General features: G+C 38.3%; 1 protein-coding gene across 12 annotated transcripts in view; it reads right to left on the reverse strand.

Moving 5' to 3' along the window:
• Positions 1-4,991: 4,991 nt before the first annotated feature.
• Positions 4,992-22,307, reverse strand: part of PICALM (phosphatidylinositol binding clathrin assembly protein) — a 105,830-nt gene continuing 88,514 nt past the window's right edge. For 8 of the 12 annotated variants that reach the window (XM_012469491.3, XM_012469489.3, XM_012469490.3 and 5 more), the window contains 2 exons: positions 7,832-7,934; positions 5,750-6,367 (listed from right to left, as the gene is read on the reverse strand). In XM_012469491.3, the coding sequence (XP_012324914.2) occupies positions 7,842-7,934 (93 nt within the window). In that variant the 3' untranslated portion in view covers positions 5,750-6,367; positions 7,832-7,841. Of the gene's footprint in view, positions 6,368-7,831; positions 7,935-22,307 lie in introns of all 12 variants that reach the window. The other 4 variants (XM_012469501.3, XM_012469494.3, XM_012469503.3 and 1 more) reach the window with 2 other exon arrangements.

Genomic DNA, 22,307 nt, shown 5'->3' on the forward strand with positions numbered 1-22,307 from the left:
GGCAGGGCAGAGACAAAGTTATACTGAGCAGAAGCTTCAAGAGTGGAGATATGAGAACATACCTGGTTGTAGGCCTTGAATATTTGACAAGCAGTAAGCCACCCAGACACACTGAAGGATTCCAGCAGTTAAAGCACAGGATTTGAGGGGACAGGATGGAGCCAGCCGGAAACATGAACACCCACTATGTGATGGATCACTCCTGCTCTTCTCAAGAAGCTACATTTGGGCAGAAAATTACCAAGAATGGGAACTTTGTGAACCATATATGTGAAGTCTTGCAATCAATAAACTGCCTGATAAATGAAACTAAAAATGCCTGGTAGGTTCTGTAATTTCCCCGTAACACAGGACAAGGGGCCCAGGAAGTCCTGCTTACTTCCCAACTCTCCCATAAGAAATAAAACTAATGGAAAGCACCCTTATCTATTGGGTGACTGTTGTTCGCCTAAGCCCATTGGACTGGTATTCCTCCTGTCTGCACCGAAGGCCAGCCTTCCCCCAAAAAGAAAGCCCATCTTCTTCCCTTGGGTTGGGCTGAGTATCAGCAGAGTCAGCTATCAGGTAGTGTAGACTGGGCTGTAATCTGGGATGATAGCAATAAAAATCTGCACTGAATGTCTATTTGTGACCTGTGAGACCAAGGCTGTTTTGTGCTGTGGGTTGATCTCAAGGGGTGACACATTCCATTAATCTGACCTCCTGTCCTTAGGTATAAATTCCTGTTTTTAAACTTATGTCTCAATTCAAGTTCCCAAGTCAAATTCCCACCCCCAGATTACTTCCCTGGGTAGAATGTCTAAAAAGGGGAGTTATTGGATTAGGGGTGGACTCTAGAGATTCTATGGCCAGTTTTCATCCAAAACAGCTATACTGGTTTATACTCATCTTAGCTTTAGATAAGCAACCAAACTTTGTGTACTCTTGACCATACTGGTACATACACATATGCTACTTTATAAACAACGACATTCTATACTCTATTGTACAGCAGAGTGCTTAAGAGTAGACCAACAACCAGACCATAGTAGCTCTGGGTGTCAACTCAAGTGGAGTTGATAAAGATTATATTGGGAGAGAGATCCAAGATGGCCGACTAGCAGCAGCTCAGGATTGCAGCTCCCAGTGAAAGCACAGAGAGTGAGTGGATGCCACACTCCCAGACGAATTTTTGTTGCCCACGGACCAGGAGATTCCCAGCGGAGGTGCCCCACGGGTCGCCGGCGCGACTCTTGGCCAGCGCAGCTGTTTTGCTGGCGCTCCGGTGTGGCAGTTCTCAGTGTGGAGTATGCAGGACTGGGTGCCCTTTTAGTTGGCGTTCGGAGCTCCAGGAAGGCGGAGTCGCCCATTCAGCTGATTGAAAAGGGGACTGAAACAGGGAGCCCGACCAGGAGATTCCCAGGCAAAAAGGCACCACAAATCTCAACGCAGCTGTTTCAGCCAGCACGGTGGGTCGCCGCAAGGGAAATTATACACAGATTCTGGTGCCCTTCCAACAGGCGACTGGAACACCTGGGAGAGAATTGACCGTTCAACTAAAAAAAAAGGCTCTGAGACAGGGAGCCAGGTGATCAGGCTCAGCTGGCCCCACCCCCACAAAAAAATAGCAATTGGAAACGCTGAGGATTGAGAGTTTCACAGCAAGCACAGCTGAACCCGGGAAGGTCCAGCTCTGTGGGGGAGGGGCATTCACCGAAGGAAAACTAAGAAACAGAAAAAACTTCATCACCAACAAGCTAGAGGTCCACTCAGAGATCCAATCTGAAAGCCAGCAATTACAAAGACGACAGGTGGATAAATCCATAAAGATGGGAAGAAACCAGCACAAAAAGGCTGAAAACACCTGAAATCAGAATGTCTTTCCTCCTACAGGGGATCGCAGCTCCTCATCAGCAAGGGAACAAGGCCTGATGGAGAATGAGTGTGATGAATTGACAGAATCAGGCTTCAGAAGGTGGATAATAAGAAACTTCTGTGAGCTAAAAGAACATGTTCTAACCCAATGCAAAGAAACTAAGAACACTGAGAAAAGGTTTGACGAAATGCTACTTGTCAAACGACGATGTAGAGAGGAATATAAGTGAATTAATGGAGCTGAAAAACACAATACAAGAACTTCGTGAAGTATGCACAAGTCTTAACAGTCGAATTCATCAAGCAGAAGAAAGGATATCAGAGGTCGAAGACCAACTCAACGAAATAAAACGAGAAGACAAGATTAGAGAAAACAGGGTAAAAAGGAATGAGCAAAGTTTCCAAGAAATATGAGACTATGTGAAAAGACCTAATCTATGTTTGATAGGTGTACCTGAATGTGACGAAGAGAATGAATCCAAGCTGGAAAATGTTCTTTAGGATATTATCCAGGAACATTTTCCCAACCTAGCAAGACAGGACAATACTCAACTCCAGGTAATACAGAGAACACCACAAAGATATTCCTCAAGAAGAGCAACCCCAAGGCACATAATTGTTAGATTCACCAGGGTTGAAATGAAGGAGAAAATACTAAGGGCAGTCAGAGAGAAAGGTCAGGTTACCCACAAAGGGAAGCCTATCAGACTCACAGCAGATCTCTCAGCAGAAACCCTACAAGCCAGAAGAGAGTGGAGGCCAATATTCAATATCCTTAAAGAAAAGAATTTTCAACCCAGAATTTCATATCCAGCCAAACTAAGCTTCATAAGTGAAGGAAAAATAAAATTTTCTGTGAACAAGCAAGTACTCAGAGATTTCATCACCACCAGGCCTGCTTTACAAGAGCTTCTGAAAGAAGCACTACACATAGAAAGGAACAACCAGTATCAGCCATTCCAAAAACATACCAAAAGGTAAAGAGCATCACCGTAATGAAGAATCTACATCAATTAATGGGCAAAACAGTCAGCTAGCATTAAATGACAGTATTAAACTCACATATATCAATATTAATCCTAAATTTAAATGGACTAAATGCCCCAATCAAAAGACACAGACAGGGAAAATGGATAAAAAGCCAAAACCCATCAGTATGCTGCACCCAGACCCATCTCAACATGCAAGGATACACAAAGACTCAAAACAAAGGGATGGAGGAAGATTTACCAACCAAATGAAGAGCAAAAAAAAAAAAGGCAGGAGTTGCAATTCTTGTCTCTGATAAAATAGACTTTAAAGCAACAAAGACCAAAAGAGACAAAGAAGGACATTACATAATGGGAAAAGGATCAATGCAACAAGAAGAGCTAACTATCCTAAATATATATGCACCCAATACTGGAGCACCCAGATACATAAGACAAGTTCTTAATGACTCACAAAGAGACTTAGACTCCCACACAGTAATAGTGGGAGACTTTAACACCACATTGTCAGTAATAGATCAACGAGATAGAAAATTAACAAGGATATCCAGGACTTGAACTCAGACCTGGAACAAGTAAACTTAATAAACATTTACAGAACTCTCCACCCCAAATCCACAAAACATACATTCTTCTCAGTACTACATCACACCTACTCTAAAAGTGACTACATAATTGGAAGTAAATCACTCCTCAGCAATTGCATAGCATTTCACAGGTTTAAATGAAATACTGGTTGGCTGCTTGTTTGTTATTTTCCTCCCTTATTCTTACCTGTCTCCATTGTTAAGCACAATCATTGGCATAAAAGAGGTTTTTAATACCTATTTTTAGACTGCATTCTAGCCTGGGCAATAGACCAAGATTCTTGTTCTCTCTCCCTCTTTCTCTTTCTTTCATCCTTTTTTTCTTTCTTCTCTTTAAAAAAAAAAAATTATTATATTAAGTGACTTAATCTCTCTGAGCCTCAGTTTCCTAATCTATGAAATAGGTAGAACAAAAGTGCTTCTTTCATAGACTCAATTAAATGAACGAGTATATATAAAAGCTCTAAGAACAGCCTTACACTTACAAAGCACTGTTTCTATTTATTTATTTTTTTTTTTTGAAACAGGGTCTCAATCTGTCACCCAGGCTAGAGTGCAATAGTGCGATCTCGGCTCACTGTAACCTCCGCATCCCATGTTCAAGTGATTCTCCCACTTCAGTCTCCCACGTAGCTGGGACTGTGGGCATGCACCATCACACCTGGCTAATTTTCGTATTTTTGGTACAGACAGGGTTTCAACATATTGCCGTCTGGTCTTGAACTCCTGGGCTCAAGTTATTGTGCACCTCAGCCTCCCAAAATACTGGGATAACAGCTGTGAGCCACTGTGCCCAGCTCCTTTTCTGATTTCTGATTCCAACATATAAAATGGGTAAAACATGGATACTACTTATCGAACGCAGCCCAAAAGCTGTTTAAACAATAAAATGGAAATGGGTATGAAGCACGTCACATACTGAAAAACACCTAAAAAAAAATAAGGCAACATGAAAGAAAATAAGCCACAGATCTTAAATACAAAAACACCTCTTTAAACACCAGAAGAGACAAAAATTTGTGATGTTAAGAAGGGTAACTTATAAAAGTACAACTTACCAGTTTACATGAAAATGGTTTAATAAAAGTGTAACTTAAAAAGCTGGTAAAATTTATTGGCTAAGAACACATTTTTTTTTTCTAACCACAGCAAATATTATGCAGACACTTATCAGTGCAAAGTTTTTAATCCTTTATCATGTACTCTGAACCCTACAGACAATTAAATAGGCAACATGATACAATCAAAGGTTTCTTTGGCAGACATAATTATAAGTAATGATATGTTAAACTCAACTGCATATTACCCTTTAAACTTACCTGACTAAAGGCATCTGATCAAAAGACAAAAAGTGAACAATTTTAATAAGTAGTTGTGTTTATCAATAAGAGTCCACAAGGTAAAAGTGTAAAGATATCTTTTTGAAAATTTATACAAAACAAACCTTCCATGTTACTAAATCAACAAATATAATTACCTGGGTATACTTTTATTAGGGAAAAATGATGATACTGATAATTAAAAAGAGAAAGGGAAAATGAAAATGCACCTCACACCAGAATACCATAACAAAAGTTTTGTGGAAGCTGCATTTTATTTGAAAATCCACCCATTTTGCTAACATACATTTTAATATTGTAAACAAAAATAGAATCTGCAGAGACAATGCAACAAGAATGCTTAAACTCATGTACAGAATTGCTTTCCTACAATGAACTGTCCTTCTTAAGGCCCCTCTCAACCCGAATGTTAAGATGTATTTACAGAAAGCACCGATCAACAGTGCAGTTTAATTCACTTACTAAACTCTTGGCTAGACATTAACGATACTATTTCCCCTTATTTAAAAGGTACATGATTATAACATGGCACAAGCCAAATAAAAAGTTCAAGGACTTTGCCCCCCTTCCCTCCCCCTTGTAACACCTTCTAGAGTTTTAGTGAAAAGAAGGAAAGTCTTGAAGTGAAAGCAATTCCTCACATTCATTTTGGAAAGGCCCTAATGTCAAATGGAAAATAATGACATGCCAAGCACAAAGCAGTAAAGATCCTTCCCAATGCACTAATGCTGAATTTAAAATGTAGTGCTTTTCCTAGTCAGTGAACTGTTCCCTGGCAAAACCCTAGGCACAGAATTGACTATAAGGATTAATGCATTTATAATGCTTCCCTAAATCCCATAGAGACTGAGAATTCTCAAGAGATTCAGACCTATGGACTTGCCTTAAAATATTTAGTGCTCTGTATGTCAGCTGAGAAAAGCATTCTGAATCAGATTCATTCTTGTGGATAAAAATCAAACATACTGTGCACATCCATACTCATTTTCGTAAGGAGGTTTGATACAATATTAATGTTACGTAAAATTGATAATCATAAATAAATACAAATACTTAAGGAATGTCTACTGCAAACTGAATATAATTTTTTTTTAAAAAAAGAACAGTTAATTTCAGTTACTATTGCTGTATATTTGTGAGGACTGGAGAAAAGAAAGATAATGCATAATTAAGAATTTTAATTTTGATTCCCCCAAAAGAGTCCTGTTAAAATACAGTAAAGGACACAGTTCTTCTCTCCAGGCAGCTTTTCCAAATACAGATTTCACACTTTCCAAATAAGGGCTTTTCTTGATAGGTTACTGATTATGGGTATTAACAAGAGTTGAAAGAACTGAAGGGTTAGTCACCAAAAAGACAGATCTTAGTCTTAAATCATAGCAATTCTTGGCTTTATAAACTGTATTGATACGTTCTCCTATAAACTAGTCCCAATTTCCTTCATGGGCCTTCACTGAGTTACTTGTAGCATTCTAATGGAAGAAAAGAGTTTAAGAGACAGCAGTTTGGATTTTGCTGGAAGTAAGGATTTTGCTGCTTGAGCACTTGTCTTTTTGGAGTAATTCCATTCTCTTCCATCAAGTTACATAAACTGTATCTGAAAAAAAACAGGGGGATACGTTAATTCATTGTATTGTAGGATGTCTTCTCATAAATAAAAATGCTTTGTGGTCTTTAGCATTTAGCTGGCCCAGAAGTGTTCAAAACATGCTTATCACAAACCCTGCTTATAAAACAAAGTCAGTATTATCAACTTATGTGCCAGAGAGCTCAATATTTGATGCATATAAGGAATTCCAAATGTTTTTTATTGTGGTGGTAGTTTTTGAGACAAGAGTCTTGCTCTAACTGCCTAGGCTGGATTGCAGTGGCTTGATCAAAGCTCACTGGCTGGGCATGGCAGCTCATGCCTGTAATCCCAGCACTCTGGGAGGTTGAGGTGAGCAGATCACCTGAGGCTAGGAATTCAAGACAGGCCTGGCCAACATGGTGAAACCCCGTCTCTACCAAAAATACAGAAATGAGCCAGGTGTGGTGGCGGGTGACTGTAATCCCAGCTACTTGGGAAACTGAGGCAGGAGAATCACTTGAACTTGGGAGGTGGAGGTTGCAGTAAGCTGAGATCGTGCTACCACTACACCTGGCTAATTTTTTTGAGGGGAGGGGAAGCGGAGAGTAGAGACTGGGATCTCACCATATTGCCCAGGCTGGTCTTGTACTACTAGCTCCAAGTGATCCTCCTGCATCAGCCTCCCAGGGATTACAGGCATGAGCAACCATGTCCAGGCCAAATACTTAATTACTAAAAATTGAGGAGCAGCTTGTGGAGGAGGAGAAGAAAGATCAATGACCTATATTTCTATGACGAATTCAGAAAAATCTCTCCATAAGCACAAATACCACACGCTAAATCTCATTTGGGAAAGCAAAATTTGAATATTATTTCCAAATGATATACAATTAAAGGTAATAAAGGGAACAATAATATTATACTAAGTCGTTTTTATTAACATAAAAAAATCCAAAAGAGCCATAAAAAATACTTTTCAATAGGGTACCACTGTTCATTCAGATATTTCACCCACGATTTCCCTTAAACTGCCCAGTCAAAGATCTATTACTGAAGCAGATATGCTAATAAACTTGCCAAATCAGAAGACTATAAACTCCCAAAGATCTAGAAGGTATAACTAAACTGGAGGCTAGAGCCCCAAGAAGAACAAATTACACTGTCTTCCAGCAAACAGAGGCAGGGTGGATCATGTGCAGAAGGGCTTAAGTATTCACTTGCCCTTAATTAAAAAGCAAACTTTATCTGATCTCATCCATTTGTGAACAGTGGGTGAGATTACATTAAATAATTATGTTAAAGATATTTTCCAAAAGTTGTTTTTCCTTATGTCCTATCTTTTCATTTTGTACCTAAAGAACAGAGGAAGAGGAGGAAGAGAGGGAACCTAGAGTCCTTTAAAGAAATGAAAGAGAAGTGTGGATTATCCTTAGTGTTTGGTAATTCTTTTTAAGTATTTAAGTCCCCATCTCCCACAACAAGCAGCAATACCTAAAGTGATTTATAAGAAATCCTCCAAAGAGAGCTCTGCAAAAGGGTCCTTTCCTGAAGCTCTGTGAGGACTGTGACTGGAGGGACTGGATGCTGCCGACAGCTGGGGGGAAAGAAGACAGAGAGAGGGAAAGAAAAAAAGATCTCAGAATGACAGAACATGAAAGCAGAAAATGTATGAAAGAAGAAGTGGTTTTTGTTTTGTCATCTTTAATAAATATAAGGGCAGCTTTTGTAGAAAATGGATTGTTAAGACAAGTTTCAGTCACATGTCAAGTTAAAAGGTAAGCAATGGCATGTGTTTTTCAGAAAACAAACTCTTGCTTCTGAAATTTCAAAGGAATGAAGTCTTTTATCCAAAAAGCTTGATACCATGGTTAAGAATTTTGAGTGTATCGGGGGTGGGGTGTGGAGGATAGGGGAAGGAATACATAATTGCATTTTTTAAAATTGAGAGAACATAGTTTCCTGTGTCCAGGCTATCTGTCCAAAGCTGCGCAAACTCTGACCTCAGTCCAGACCAAACACATCTAGCTACAATATTCTTTCCTTTCTTTCTTTATAAGTGTAGAAAGTCCTGTCCTCAGTTCACACACTTTTTACAGAAAGTTGCTTCCTGCTCGTTTATGTGGAGACATTGCAACTGACACACATACTGTGGGAGGTGAAAGGGACCTTAGGTCACCTACTGTAACTGCCACATACTGCCCTGAATATGTGGAATACTTAAGATCTGTGATTCTGCTTTCTATTTGGATTTATTTACTTGATTCTTAGAATCTGCTCCTATTGTTTAATTTGAATATACTGTAAGGCAAGTAAACCACTGAACTCAGTGTGTATCTTTATTCTCCCAAATATATACTATTCCTTAAGAACAAAGAAGTTAATTTTTTTTTTTTAATTTTCTTTAGCTGAAAAGTCAGAATTTTTTTGTTTTGTTTTTTGTTTTATGAGACAGAATTTTGCTTTTGTTGCCCAGGCTGGAGTGCAATGGTGCGATCTCAGCTCACTGCAACCTCCGCCTCCCGGGTTCAAGCAATTCTCCTGTCTCAGCCTCCCAAGTAGCTGGGATTATAGGCATGCGCCACCATGCCCAGCTAATTTTGTATTTTTAGTAGAGACGGGAGTTTCTCCATGTTGGTCAGGCTGGTCTCAAACTTTCGACCTCAGGTGATCCACCCACCTCAGCCTCCCAAAGAGCTGAGATTACAGGCGTGAGCCACTGCGCCTGAAGATGTTAATTTTCATACATGTATCCCCTTCATTCAGCTGACATGAGCATTTCAAACCCAACATGAACCATTTTACTTTGGAACAAACTTTTAATTCCTTTTCTTCCTCTGTATAAGATTACAAAGCATGTAAGCACAGAACTATTAGAAAATGAGCTATCCTTTAGGGGATGTCCAAATGAGCAATAAAAGTTGACAAACTGGAAATAGTTTTAATTAATACTTCAACATTCAAATCCTATAGAAGATTTCTTTGCTGGTCCCAAGTGATTTCATTTCTTTCTACCTCTTTTGTTTTTCATTTTAAGGAAAAGCACTTATTCATTAGTTCATTTAGAGAATGAACAGCCAATGAGCTGCAGCAAATATTACATCACTAGTATATACAATTTGTTCTGGATGCCAAGATCCATTTATAGGCATCAGTTATACTCGTGGTTGAGTAATTTTCCTAATCCATATCTTGTTCCCAGAAACAAATGTTCAAAGACAATGGGAAGAGACAAATGGAAGGATGATGGAATCACGCAGGCAGCTACAGATGGGAGGACAGGGCAGCATGCCTGGGCTTGAGGTTTCAAATATCATCCATGAAGAGACAAATTAAGCTCTAACTATTGGAAAGATTCCCTCTCCTCACTCTTCAGTGCAACCACAGATGAACATTGAAACGCAGAATGATTTCAAGTAAAGTGAGGGAGTCCAACATCCACATTTATCTCCAAGATTAACTTGGTTTCTCTCCAAAGCAAATTTTCTTTCACCTAAAGTTAAAACAACAGTAATAGCAAATTCTATTTATCACAGATAGACTGCATCTAAAATCTGAAGTTTCCTATGACAGCCCCACACTGAAATACCTTCTTAAGTCACATATTTTCATGCGGGTAGCAGTCTGAACACCTGACCCAAAGTAAAATGCCCCTGAAGAATATAGAAGAGACAAATCTATTCTCAATAGGTGAGCATACTGCTAGACAAGCTCTAGAGGTTTATAAACAATGTTGAAAAGGATCATTTTCCCTTGGGAAAAAGAGCTGGTTTCTGACTAGAACTTCTAGTAGTCTCTTAAATTAGTAAAACACATACATACACATGTCTTAGGTCCATAAAACTGTAGCTAAACTAAAACATGATCGAGACCACCAATAAGAAAACAAGATGACATCCCTGGAATAAGTTTCTTATCATCAATATCCACAATAAGCAGATGAAATCATAGCCAGGGCTAGCTTGACTGCACAGCTCCAAGGAGTGGGACACCAGCAGCCCCTGACCATTCTACCCCTCCCTGACATCTATTCCAAAGCACAGACACACCATGCACCAGTGAGAAAGTAGTCACCTCAGAGAGTAAATAAGAAAAAGAAATGTGCTTCAGTAGCCCAATTACTGCTCAGGAAAATCAAGAACAAAATAGCATGAAGAGGCAATGGGATCTTGGTGGCTGAGAAGTGGAAGGATTTTAAAACTTTAAGAGCTGACTCGATTCTACTTATTACTGTGAGTAAATTAAAGAACATGATGTAGGGTTGCTAAGAAACATAAAAAGGCAAGGTTAAAGTATTAGAGGATAAAAAATTAAAAACACAAACCAGCAACCAAAAAATGGTCATTAACATTAATCACAAAATCACCAAATTTTACAAGTGAGCATACGTAATTTGTTGTTCTGGACACTAAGACAAATCATGATTGATCATTCCAGTTAAGCCCTACTCTTACAACACCAGGTATCTAGCAAAATAAAATTAAAACAAAACAAAAAAAACCAAAGACCCTTTACCTATTTACTTCAAATAACATTCTCTATCCCAAAATTCCCACAGAGCCAAACAAAATTGGTATAGCTATAAGTTTGTTCAAATCAAAATGACCTATATGTCACAACTGAAGATGTCTTAAAGTGGTCAGTCTTAGGGGTCCAATACATAGTCTTTTCTCATGTATAGAAAAATGAAATGAGAAGAGCAGCATATAAATAAAAATGCTAAAATCTGCAAGTAGTTGATGACAGTATCTCTTAAATTCCTTCTGTCCTTTTCCACTACTCTAATCAATCTTTAAGAAAAATATGACACAATGTTAGCAAAATCTTTGCTTTATATCCAGAGCAATGATTTTTTGGTTATAGAGTGTGTTTAATACAATCTATCGACAGTGTCTTGTTCAGTCACCCAGGTTGGAGTGCAGTGGTGCGGTCATGGGTCACTGAAGCCTCAATTTCCTGGGCTTAAGTGATCCTCCCATCTCAGCCTCGCAAGTAGCTGGGATTACAGGCAAGCACCACCATACCTGGCTTTTTAAATTTTTTTAAAGTAAAGATCTTGCAAAATTCTCCGGGCTGTTTCAAACTGACTTTAATAAAGGACAAACACACCTAGCTTAAAGAAGGTAAACAACAACAACAAAAAGTCTACTGAAAGACTAAATATCATAAAACAAAATTGGTTACTCCTTCATTTTACTCCTGTTAAGCACCAAACAAACAAACAAACAAACAAAATTCATGTCAGAACATGAAAACAGCAACAATTTTAGAAAGTCGGGCTAGCACAATTAAAAGCTTATGAGAGAATGGTTGAATATTTAGGAAAAAATCTGTGACATATCATTTGGCTGTACTTAAAATTCTTAAGAGAACCAACTATGCCACATCTTTACATTTGAATTTTTCAGTCATCCAAAAGCCTGGGTAGCAACTTAACAATGCTGTAGAGATTCATTTTGTTGCATTGGCAAAGTCAACATCTTAAGAGAAAAATGGATATACTCCCTTTGCCTGGAATGACAGTGCCAGGTTTTGTAGAAAGATGGATCTGAATCTAATCCTGACTCTCTTTTAAGATTAGGTTTAGAATACCAGGCCCAAAACCTGTATCCCCGCTTATGGTTGTCTTGAGAATTAAATGAACATAAGCAACCAGCATGTTGCCTGGCATATATTAAGTAACTTAAATGTTCATAGTTTCATCTTCCCTACTACCTAACATCAAATGTTCATCTACAGTTATAACAGGCCTAGCTTAAATGTCATTGCCTCTTTGTTGTTCTCGCTCTTCAGCTGTATGTCTTTCTTTTAAGGGCTCTCATTCTATCATCAACCAGTCACTTGTGTATCTGTCTTACATTCACCTTTAGGCTCCTCAGGTGCAGGAACCACTTTATCAGTCTCTTGTTCAACAACTAGCAGTCACTTACACATACACTGTCCGCATTCTAAAATGTGCTAAATTAAAATGCCTTTTGGTGACAAACAAGCTACATCTAAAAACAGTCTTGAAAGTGGGATGTACAAATAAATTATTACAACTGCCCTATTTAAAAAATTCCTATTTTTGCTGGGTAAGGTGGCTCATACCTGTAATCCCAGCACTTTGGGAGGCCGAGGCGGGCGGATCACGAGGTCAGGAGATTGAGACCATCCTGGCCAACATGGTGAAACCCAGTCTCTACTAAAAATACGAAAAAAATTAGCTGGGCATGGTGTCACATGCCTGCAGTCCCAGCTACTTGGGAGGCTGAGGAAGGAGAATTGCAGGAACCCAGGAGGTGGAGAGTGCAGTGAGCCAAGATCACGCCATTGCACTACAGCCTGGGTGACAGTAAGAGACTGTCTCAAAAAAAAAAAAAATCCGATTTTTTCATGTTTTTAATGTACCTCATATATTGCAGGTAGAAATATATGTAGGTAACCTATTAATACACACAATAATGCTACATGCTTGCTATGGTTTCGAGTGTTTGTTCTCTGCAAAACTCTTGTTTAAATTCAGCTGCCACTGTAAACAGTATTAAGAGTTAGGACTTTTAAGAAGTATTTAGGTTCTCAAGAGAGTGGGTTTGCCCCCTTTTGTTTTCTCTCTCTGCCTTTCTGCCTGTCATGTGATGCCTTCCACCATGTTATCATGCACCAAGAAAGCCCTTGACAAATGCCAGTACCTTGATACTAGACTTCTCAGCCTATAGAACTGTGAGCCAATAAATTTCTGTTCTTTATAAACTACCCAGTCTATGGTATTCTGTTACAGCAGCACAAACAGGCTAAGACAATGCTTCAAACACGTTTTCCTAATCCTGCTGTGTAATCAAAACATTTAGAGACCATGGTGCTACTAAAGAGGATTCCACAGAGACGCTGAGTCACAGAACAGTTAGGCTGTTTTGGGGTAACATTTAAAAGATGGCCAGACCATTAGTGGTACACTGAATCCAGTTGCTTAGGGATATAAATATACAGCATTGTATTTCATTTATTTATATTAAAGATAATGTTATTTCTCAGCTTCCTCTGTGAGACAGGGCTAAAAGACAAGATTTCTCTACTATACACATGCAGGGGTCTGTCCTTTGGGTTAAGTCTAGTACCACAAATAATTGCTTCTTGTATTTATGCTCAACAAAACCTCACCTTGGGTTTCTGCCGGTTAACAACATAACAAAGTTATGCCAACATTAACCTTGTCTTAGGAGATGCCACACAGTGACCTGCGAGCATTCCATTTTGGATGTATGTTGTATCCGAACCTCTCTAAAACTTTTTTTTTTCCTCCAGAGATAGCGTCTAGCTCTGTTGCCCAGGCTGGAGTACAGTGGTAATCGTTGTCAACTGCAGCCTCCAATTTCTGGGCTCAAGTGATCCTTCTACCTTAGCCTCTGAAAGTGTTGAGATTACAGGTGTGAGTCACTGTGCCCAACTGTCCTCTTAGAATTAGAGAATGAGGACAATTCAGGGAATAGGGACAATTTCTAAAAATAGGGCAACCTTTTAAAATTTTCTTAGTCAGTTTCAAATATTTTCATTTGATCCTTACAGCAAAATGATAAAGTACAAAAAGTAATACCACAATTTTACAAATAAGGAAAATAAGACTCAAAGTTACACAGAGAATTTGCCCTTAACACACGGTTAGTTGAGAAGTAAAGACTGTTGAATTGTGACCCCCCACCAAAAATGTGTTGAAGTCCTAACCCCAGGTGCCAATAAATTTGACCCTACTTGGAAATAGGGTCTTTATAGATGTAATCAAGTTAAAATGAGGTCATTGGAGTGGTCCTAACTTGATGATAAGTGTCCTTATAAGAGAGGCACATGGAGGTAGAGACACATAGAATACCATGTGACAGGTAGCAATTAAACGGCTATAGCTGCAAACTATGGAATGACTGGGGCTACCAAACGCTGGAAAAGCCGAAGCCTCCTCCTTTAGAAAACTCAGAGGGAGTATGGCTCTGCCGATTCCTTGATTTCTCCAAAAGTGATATAGAACAAATTTCTGTCACTTTAGGCTATTAAGTTTGTGGTACTTTGTTACAGCAGTCCTGGGAAACTATAACATAGACTCTAATGTAGGTCTGCTGGTTCCAAGGCTGGTGTTTTTTTTCCTCTCCAAACTCTGCTATCCCAGTTAATTTTAATTCAACTAGAATTTATGGCTATACTGAATTTACAGGAAAAAGTTAAAATGGGAGTAGAGACATAATTTTTTAAAGGAACTTTTCTGGTAAACGTGAGACAATACATTCCCATGCTTTCTGTAGACACAGTGCTGTACATGTCACTGATGTTCGTCATGAAGATTCTGCAGAACTTCACAGGCACCCAAGATTTTAAGAACACTTTCTGGTTTTCTTTAATAAGACAAGAAATGAGATTTCTACCTTTTCAAGAATATTCTCAGCAAAAACCAAGTAATAAGCAAGGTCTTGTCTAGTTAGCAATAGTGGTCAGCAGATGAGACTCCTAACATTTCTGTTCTGAATGATTCAGGTTTATACTGGGAGCTACAAAACTAGTTTTCACCTATGGTACCACATCCCAACCTCCAAAGAAACTTCCCTCATGGTATTCTGTAGCAGGCAAGGATGAATGAGCACAACACACTGCTGACAAGGCAAAAGGCCTTCCTCACAGAAATCCAGCTGGGCAGATCCGCTGACAAAAGAAGTACTGCCAATATGTACAATTAACACACCACAAAAGAAGAAAACAAACAAACAAACCCAAAAAACAAAACCAAAATGAAGCCTAAAAGCAGCCACTAGTTCTTAAATACAAGAAAGTAATTTAAAAGGCTATTTTTTTTCTAAGACTTAAATTATTAGACTATCTAAAGGCAACAGTGCTCCCATTTAGAAGGATAAAAAGCACTCACAACAAGCCATTGTTTCCTTTTAGACACTTAACTGATGTCAGACTTATTTAAAATTAGCCACTGCAAACAACAAAAAACAGCATCCACTTTGCATCTTTAACCATATCCTCCATAAACTAAACTGGCAGTTCTCCTTTTTAAAAAAGGCCTAATACTAGTCAAGAAACCAACAAAACTTGGCCAGGTCCAGTGGTTCATGCCTATAGTCCCAGCACTTTGGGAGGCCAACGTGGAAAGACTGCTTGAGGTCAGGAATTCAAGACCAGTCTGATGTACACTCTCTCTACAAAAAATTAAAAATTAGCCAGGAATGGTGGTGTGTGCTGGCAGTCTTAGCTACCCTGGAGGCTGAGGCTAAAGTGAGTCATGTTCTTGTCACTGCACTCCAGCCTGGGTGACAGAGTGAGAACCTATCTCAATAATAATAATAATAGTAATAATAAAACAAACAAAAACAACAAAAAAGAAACCAACAAAACCTTTAATATGCTTAATTTTAAAATTAAATGCCCAAAGGTAATACTCTATATTTTTCATATTGCTTTTGGGAAAATAGGTGGATTGATATGTGATCAGTGGGAGTTTTTCATATAAGGAAATAATAAGATAACAACAACCCTCCCCACCATCAAAGAGCTTCAAAAATACCTAAACTCCCATATAAGCATTCATTTAAGAAGTGTTACTTCATGCCACAATGACTTTCAAAAGAAAATTAAAACTAACTAGGTTAACTGTCTTCATGCTTAGTAACATAATAGCTGCATATTGCAACTATAGAATGAGTTTAGAACTACTGGTGAGCAAAGGAGATTTCAATTTATATAAACCACCAGTAAGAGAAAGCAGGAGTCCCCTTTCTCCCCAGGTTAATAAACAGACACACTAGCAATCTGTAGGAAGCAACCAAACAGTAAGGCCGGGAGGAAGCATGGAAGAGAAAACCAAAGGAAAACCACAAGGACCTAGAATTTTCCATGAAGTTAAACATCTAGGAAGATACACTAATGTAGAACAACATACTAAAGATAGCCATGTTAGGCATGAACATAAAGACATAATATCCATTTCTAAACAATAATTCCATGAAAATATCTAAAAATTACAGAAAAATTATCCAGTAAAAAAAAAAGGGAGAAAAGGGTATGTGTATAGGAATTCATAATTTCAAAGCTACAATGCAGTCTACTAAATTAAAGCCAAAATGACAATTTCCTGAAGAACTGAATCAAGTCTGAGCTAACAGCCATCTGCAAGGTGTTAGCTGCTTTCTCACAAACAAGCACTAATGCAGTGCTTAGAGTAACCCAGATAAAACGTACAACACACAACACACTGGAATGTCTCACTAAATGGAAACAAGATAAACGTATCTGAGAAGGCTAGGATTCTCTCAAAAATGTGAACTTGATTTAATAGTAATCAGGCAAGAGACCAAAACCTACAAATTATACCTTAGGTCAGTAACAGTTCTCAAAACAAACACTATAAGGAGCAAGGAAGAACTTTTGGGAATAGCTGTAGAACTGAGATTTGATTAAAATATTCTATTTTGATGGAATTTCATTTTTCATTTAAACTACCATTTACTTTACCCCATACAAAGAGATGGATGATTTCTGCCCTCAATGATTTTTGAATCCAATTGAAAAAAAGAGAACAAAACAATGAATGAACAATTAAAACATAATTCATTAAGAAAAATTATTTTGGTTTCAGCTAGCATTCTATGGACAAAATTAATCCAAGAGACACATTAAAGCATGAGAAAAACCTCATCCAATTCAAAGAAAAACAGTTTAATTCTTTTCTTTTTAAAAAATAAAGGTACAGGGTCTCACTATGTTGCCCAGGCTGGTCTCAAACTCCTGCACTTAAGTGATTCTCCTGCCTCAGCCTCCCAAAGTGCTAATATTATAGGCATGAACCACTGTACTCGGCCAACAATTTAATTTTTAATTATTAAAATTATTCAAGCATGAAGTTAAAGCTGTCCTCATTCCTCAGGTGAGCCTTCTAACGTTCTGGCTCACCATAACTATTAGCCAATAAATTAAACAAATTTTAAACACCACTGTAAGTTATTATAATGGTTACAAGTAACTGAAATGAGAGATGAAGGAGGGGCAGACTAAGTTATATGATGAAAAAGGTAAGCTTACAAGGTGATTCATTTATTTAACAAATAATATCCAAAAACCGTAAGTCAGGCACTGTTCTAGGAACTAGGACAGAGAAGTAAACATGCCACAGAGAAGCTTGCCTTCATGAATGAAGCTTATAGTTTAGTAAAGAAGTCCCTTGCGGGGCCGGGCGCGGTGGCTCACGCAGTCAAGAGATCGAGACCATCCTGGTCAACATGGTGAAACCCCGTCTCTACTAAAAATACAAAAAATTAGCTGGGCATGGTGGCGTGTGCCTGTAATCCCAGCTACTCAGGAGGCTGAGGCAGGAGAATTGCCTGAACCCAGGAGGCGGAGGTTGCGGTGAGCTGAGATCGCGCCATTGCACTCCAGCCTGGGGTAAAAAGGGCGAAACTCCGTCTAAAAAAAAAAAAAAAAAAAAAAAAAGTCCCTTGTTAGACTGGATTGATGCCAGATAATCACACGGTCTGTACGAAAAAATAATGCAAAATAAGGAAAAGAATTCCAGATCTCATGAGGATACAAAAGGGACAAGAGATGACTGAAGACTGGACAAAGAGTAAAGCCACTTTATGGCAGGTGAAGGACTTTTGGAAAAGAAAAATAACAGCAGAACACTGGATACTTAATGAGAATTGTAAAAGTATAGAATTGAAGAACTTTAATATTCTGTTAACTCATTATTACTCTTATAAATAAGGAGACTTCATGAGGTAGTTTTAAGATGGGTGGAAACCTATGAAAAGGCTTTAAATGTTCAGTTATATTTAGATTCATCTCCTCACGCTGGGTGTAGTGACTCACACCTGTAATCCCAATACTTTTGGAGGTCCAGGTGGGTGGATCACTTGAGGCCAGGAGTTTGAGATCAGCCTGGCCAACATGGTGAAACCCCACCTCTACTAAAAATACAAAAAAAAAAAAAAAAGTTAGCTGGCCACGGTGGTGTGTGCCTGTAATCCCAATTGCTGGGGAAGCTGAGGCGGGAGAATCACTTGAACACAGGAGGTGGAGGTTGCAGTGAGCCAACACTGCACCACTGCACTCCAGCCTGGGGGACACAGTGAGACTCTGTCACCCACACACAAAAAAAATTCACCTCCTTAAATGTTTGATTATGGAGACAGGTACTACAAATACTGCCTACAGGAGATTATTCCAGTATCTACAAAAAGGATTAAATCGAGGAGGCAGAGAACATGGGTGACTACAAGCATGAATAAAGAGGTTCTAAGATTGGGTGAAAGTTGTAGAATGCAAGGAGAAGGGTGGATCTAATTATAGCAGAGGAACAATTAGTGGGACTTTGTGATTAGATACATGGAGAACAAAGGAATTCAAAAAAGAATTAAAAGTAACATTAACAAATTTAAGATTCTGACTTTCAAATTACTCAGATGACTATGTAGAGAGACTAAAGCTTCTTTGAGCCATTTCACTGCTGCCTGATTTTATTTTTCTAGTTATCAATTTGCTTCATTTGCTTTTCCAGTAATACTTAAGTACTCATTCCAAATTTTATCTCTCAAATAGAAACTAATACCCTAATGTTCTCATTCACTTCTCTTCTGATAAAAAGTAATTAGGAAAACGTATTTCTGTCTCTGTTTCTTCTCATGCACAACGAAATTCTGGCACTTTCTGGTGTTTCTGTGAAAGGGTTATGTGGGTTTCAGAAGGCAACAGGACATAAAACCTAGGTTAAGAACAGATGCTGGCTGAGTGCGGTGGCTCACACCTGTAATCACAACACTTTAGGAGGCTGAGGTGGGTGCACTGCTAGAGCTCAGGAGTTCGAGAACACCCTGGGCAACACGGCAAAACTCCATCTCTACAGAAAATACAAAAATTAGCCAGGTGTGGTGGCACACACCTGTAATCTCAGCTACTCAGGAGGCCAAGGCAGGAGAATGGCTTCAATCTGGGAGGTGGAAGTTGCAGTGAGCTAAGATCATACCACTGTACTCCAGGGTGACAAGGAGAGACCCTGTCTCAAACAAAACAAAACAAGAGCAGATGCTAGGCAACCAGAAATCTTTTTTTTTTTTGAGATGAAGTTTTGCTCCTGTCGCCCAGTCTGGAGTGCAACGTGTGCGATCTTGGCTCAATGTAATCTCTGCCTCCTGGGTTCAAGCAATTCTCCTGCCTCAGTCTCCCGAGTAGCTAGGATTACAGGTGTGTGCCACCATGCCCAGCAAATTTTTGTATTTTTAGTAGAGACAGGGTTTTACCATGTTGACTGGGCTGAACTCCTGACCTCAGATGATCTACCCACCTGGGCCTCCCAAAGCGCTGGGATTACAGGTGTGAGTCATCGTGCCCAGCCAACAAGCAACTTTTTAAAGGTAGATTTTTGCCAACATTAAAAAAAAAAAAAAATCACATTTTTTTTTTTTTAAAAAGCAAAACTCATACACAATGTTTCCAGGTTGAAGGTATTACCCAAAATTGTAAAGGACATTCTTTACAACTATAGTAGTTACATCCTGAATGTATAAATGTGGTTTACAATCTAGCCGAAAAACCTAAGGAATCTGCAGAGTGTTCACTGCTGACAAAAGAAGATGGTGCTACTGTATTGGCCATTAAGGGCTCAGTCCCACGAGAAGACAGTGGTAAAAAAGAACACTGGACTAGGAATCTGAGACACCTGGGGATAAGTTGATTTCATCGCTTAATTAGTTGAAGAACCTTTCCAAGTCTGTTTTCTTTACCTATAAAATGTGACGGTGACAGAAGACCCATCCACCTTAAAGAATCAGGTAAAATAATGTACGTGAAAGTAACTGAAAATTGTCTGATAGTATCCAAGCTTATGGTAGCAGTATATTCTGACAAGAGTCAGCAAATCAAGATGCATTTTGGGTGAACGGTTTACGTATCAGGAAAAAAAATTTCTGAAGTCCAAGGTCTCTAGTAAGTCTTTAGCATGGACTATAGCTTAAAAAAAATTACTTAAATACATTTAGGTTTCTATCACTTAGTTTCTTATAGCAAAAAAAAATAATAATTTTTAAAGTAAATGATACATATCTGAAGTTAAATGTACAAAAAACCAAAGGACATGAAAAAGACATAACTGTATATCAAGAAAACATCTACAACAGACAGGGAAATCATCAATATACTTCTTTAAAGGTTATCAAGTTAAACCAGTAATCAGAATGCTGCTGGTAAAAAGTTCAGTAGTGGTTACTATAAATACTCAGTCTATTTTATAAAAATGAATGCATAAAAACTGACTTATAGAAGTAATGACTGTGTCAATTACCCTGACTCCAAGCTATTTTCAATTGTCACTGTAAATATTTAACTGATTAAAGAACAAGAAGACAGTCATTTTAACATGGATAAAGGGAGGTGACAAAAAAGAAAGGCATGTGGGTAAACGTATTAATTGCAACCAACATGAATTTTACCTCTTAAAACAGAACTAAATTCACTACCCACTCTCAGCCAACAGTTATCAATTTATTAAGAGATGTCATATTTTAAAAGGCTGAAATATGAAAGGATTGCCTATGCTTAACTAGTCTATGAAATACAGTCCACGGTTTCACTTTCTGTGGTTTCAGTTACCCAAAGTGAATCATGGTATGAATACAGGTAAGTAGAGGATAGTAAGACAGTTCAAGAGAGATAAAGGCAGAGATGGAGAGAGCAAGCATGTCTATGAGCAACAGCACACATTATCACAACTTTTATTACAGTATATTGTTACTGTTCTATTTTATTATTCATTATTACCTTACCGTGTTTAATTTATAAATTAACCTTTATCATAGTTATGTATATATAGCATATATATGGGTCAGTACTATCCCATTTTCAGGCATCCACTGTGGGTCTTGGAACATATCCCCCAAAGAGAAGAGGGGACTACTATGCATAGAGACTAGATTCAAATTGGATCAAATACACTAATTGTGGCAATGTAAGACTGTATGCTTTGGCAAATGTAATACATATGCTTTCAAGTGGAAGGGGAATAACAAGTCCATTAACCAAATGCTCATTCAAGTGTTTTCAAATAAGCATTAAACACATACAGTAACCAATCGGTTAGCATTAGAAACCATTTAAGAAAAGGAGGAGTGTTCTAACAATTGCATATAATTAACTATTTCTTAATGTCAAATAGTATGAGCAGAGCTGCAGGCAGAGAAGGATAAGCCATCCTATCACTTCACAAGAGCCTCATCCCAGAGTATGCCACCAGAGATGTGAATAACAAAGGAATATCCTATTTCTTCTAACTGTAACAGGTAAAACCTTAAAAATAAAAAAAAAATCAGATTATCCTAATGCAACAATAATGGGATAAAAAACAATGTATATTTATGGTTTATTTTTAGGAACTGGGAGAGAAAAGCCTTAGAAACAAGTAAAGAGGAAAGCTACTGGATTAAACAATCTAGTTTAGCATGACATTTCAAGCTTCTTGACTCCTCTTATTGGCTTGTTTTTGAACCCAATCCTCAGTGGTAGAAAGTTATCTAATGAAAAAATAATATCCAAAACTTTGTGGAGACTTGCCAAGAGTTTCCCAAACATCTCAAGCGCAACACAACCTGCTGTAGCATCATTCTATAGCCATTAGCCAAGAACTATAATGCTCCTGAGTTAATGGTTTTGAGGGGTTCACAAAGGATAGTACGCCAGAATCATGAAGAACAAGTAGGCTCCTTAATCTCAGAAAAATCATCCTCTGGATCCACCAACTATAAGTCATCAAGAATTTTCCATTTTTAGTATTTGCTATCTACTTATCCTTTCCCTCCAAATAATCAGTATTCCTAAAAGCTCTTAGATAAGAAAGATATGATGCAAGCAATATCTGTAATGAAGAAGAAAAGTGCTAGTAACTCGTTTCCCAAGTCGTATAAAAGGGTTTTTTTTAGTATCATATTGCTTCCAAATCAAGCACATTACCACAGTTACA

Source organism: Aotus nancymaae, unplaced genomic scaffold (assembly GCF_030222135.1).
Source record: "Aotus nancymaae isolate 86718 unplaced genomic scaffold, 86718_ANA_hifiasm-v0.15.2.pri h1tg000059l, whole genome shotgun sequence".
Lineage (NCBI taxonomy): Eukaryota > Metazoa > Chordata > Mammalia > Primates > Aotidae > Aotus > Aotus nancymaae.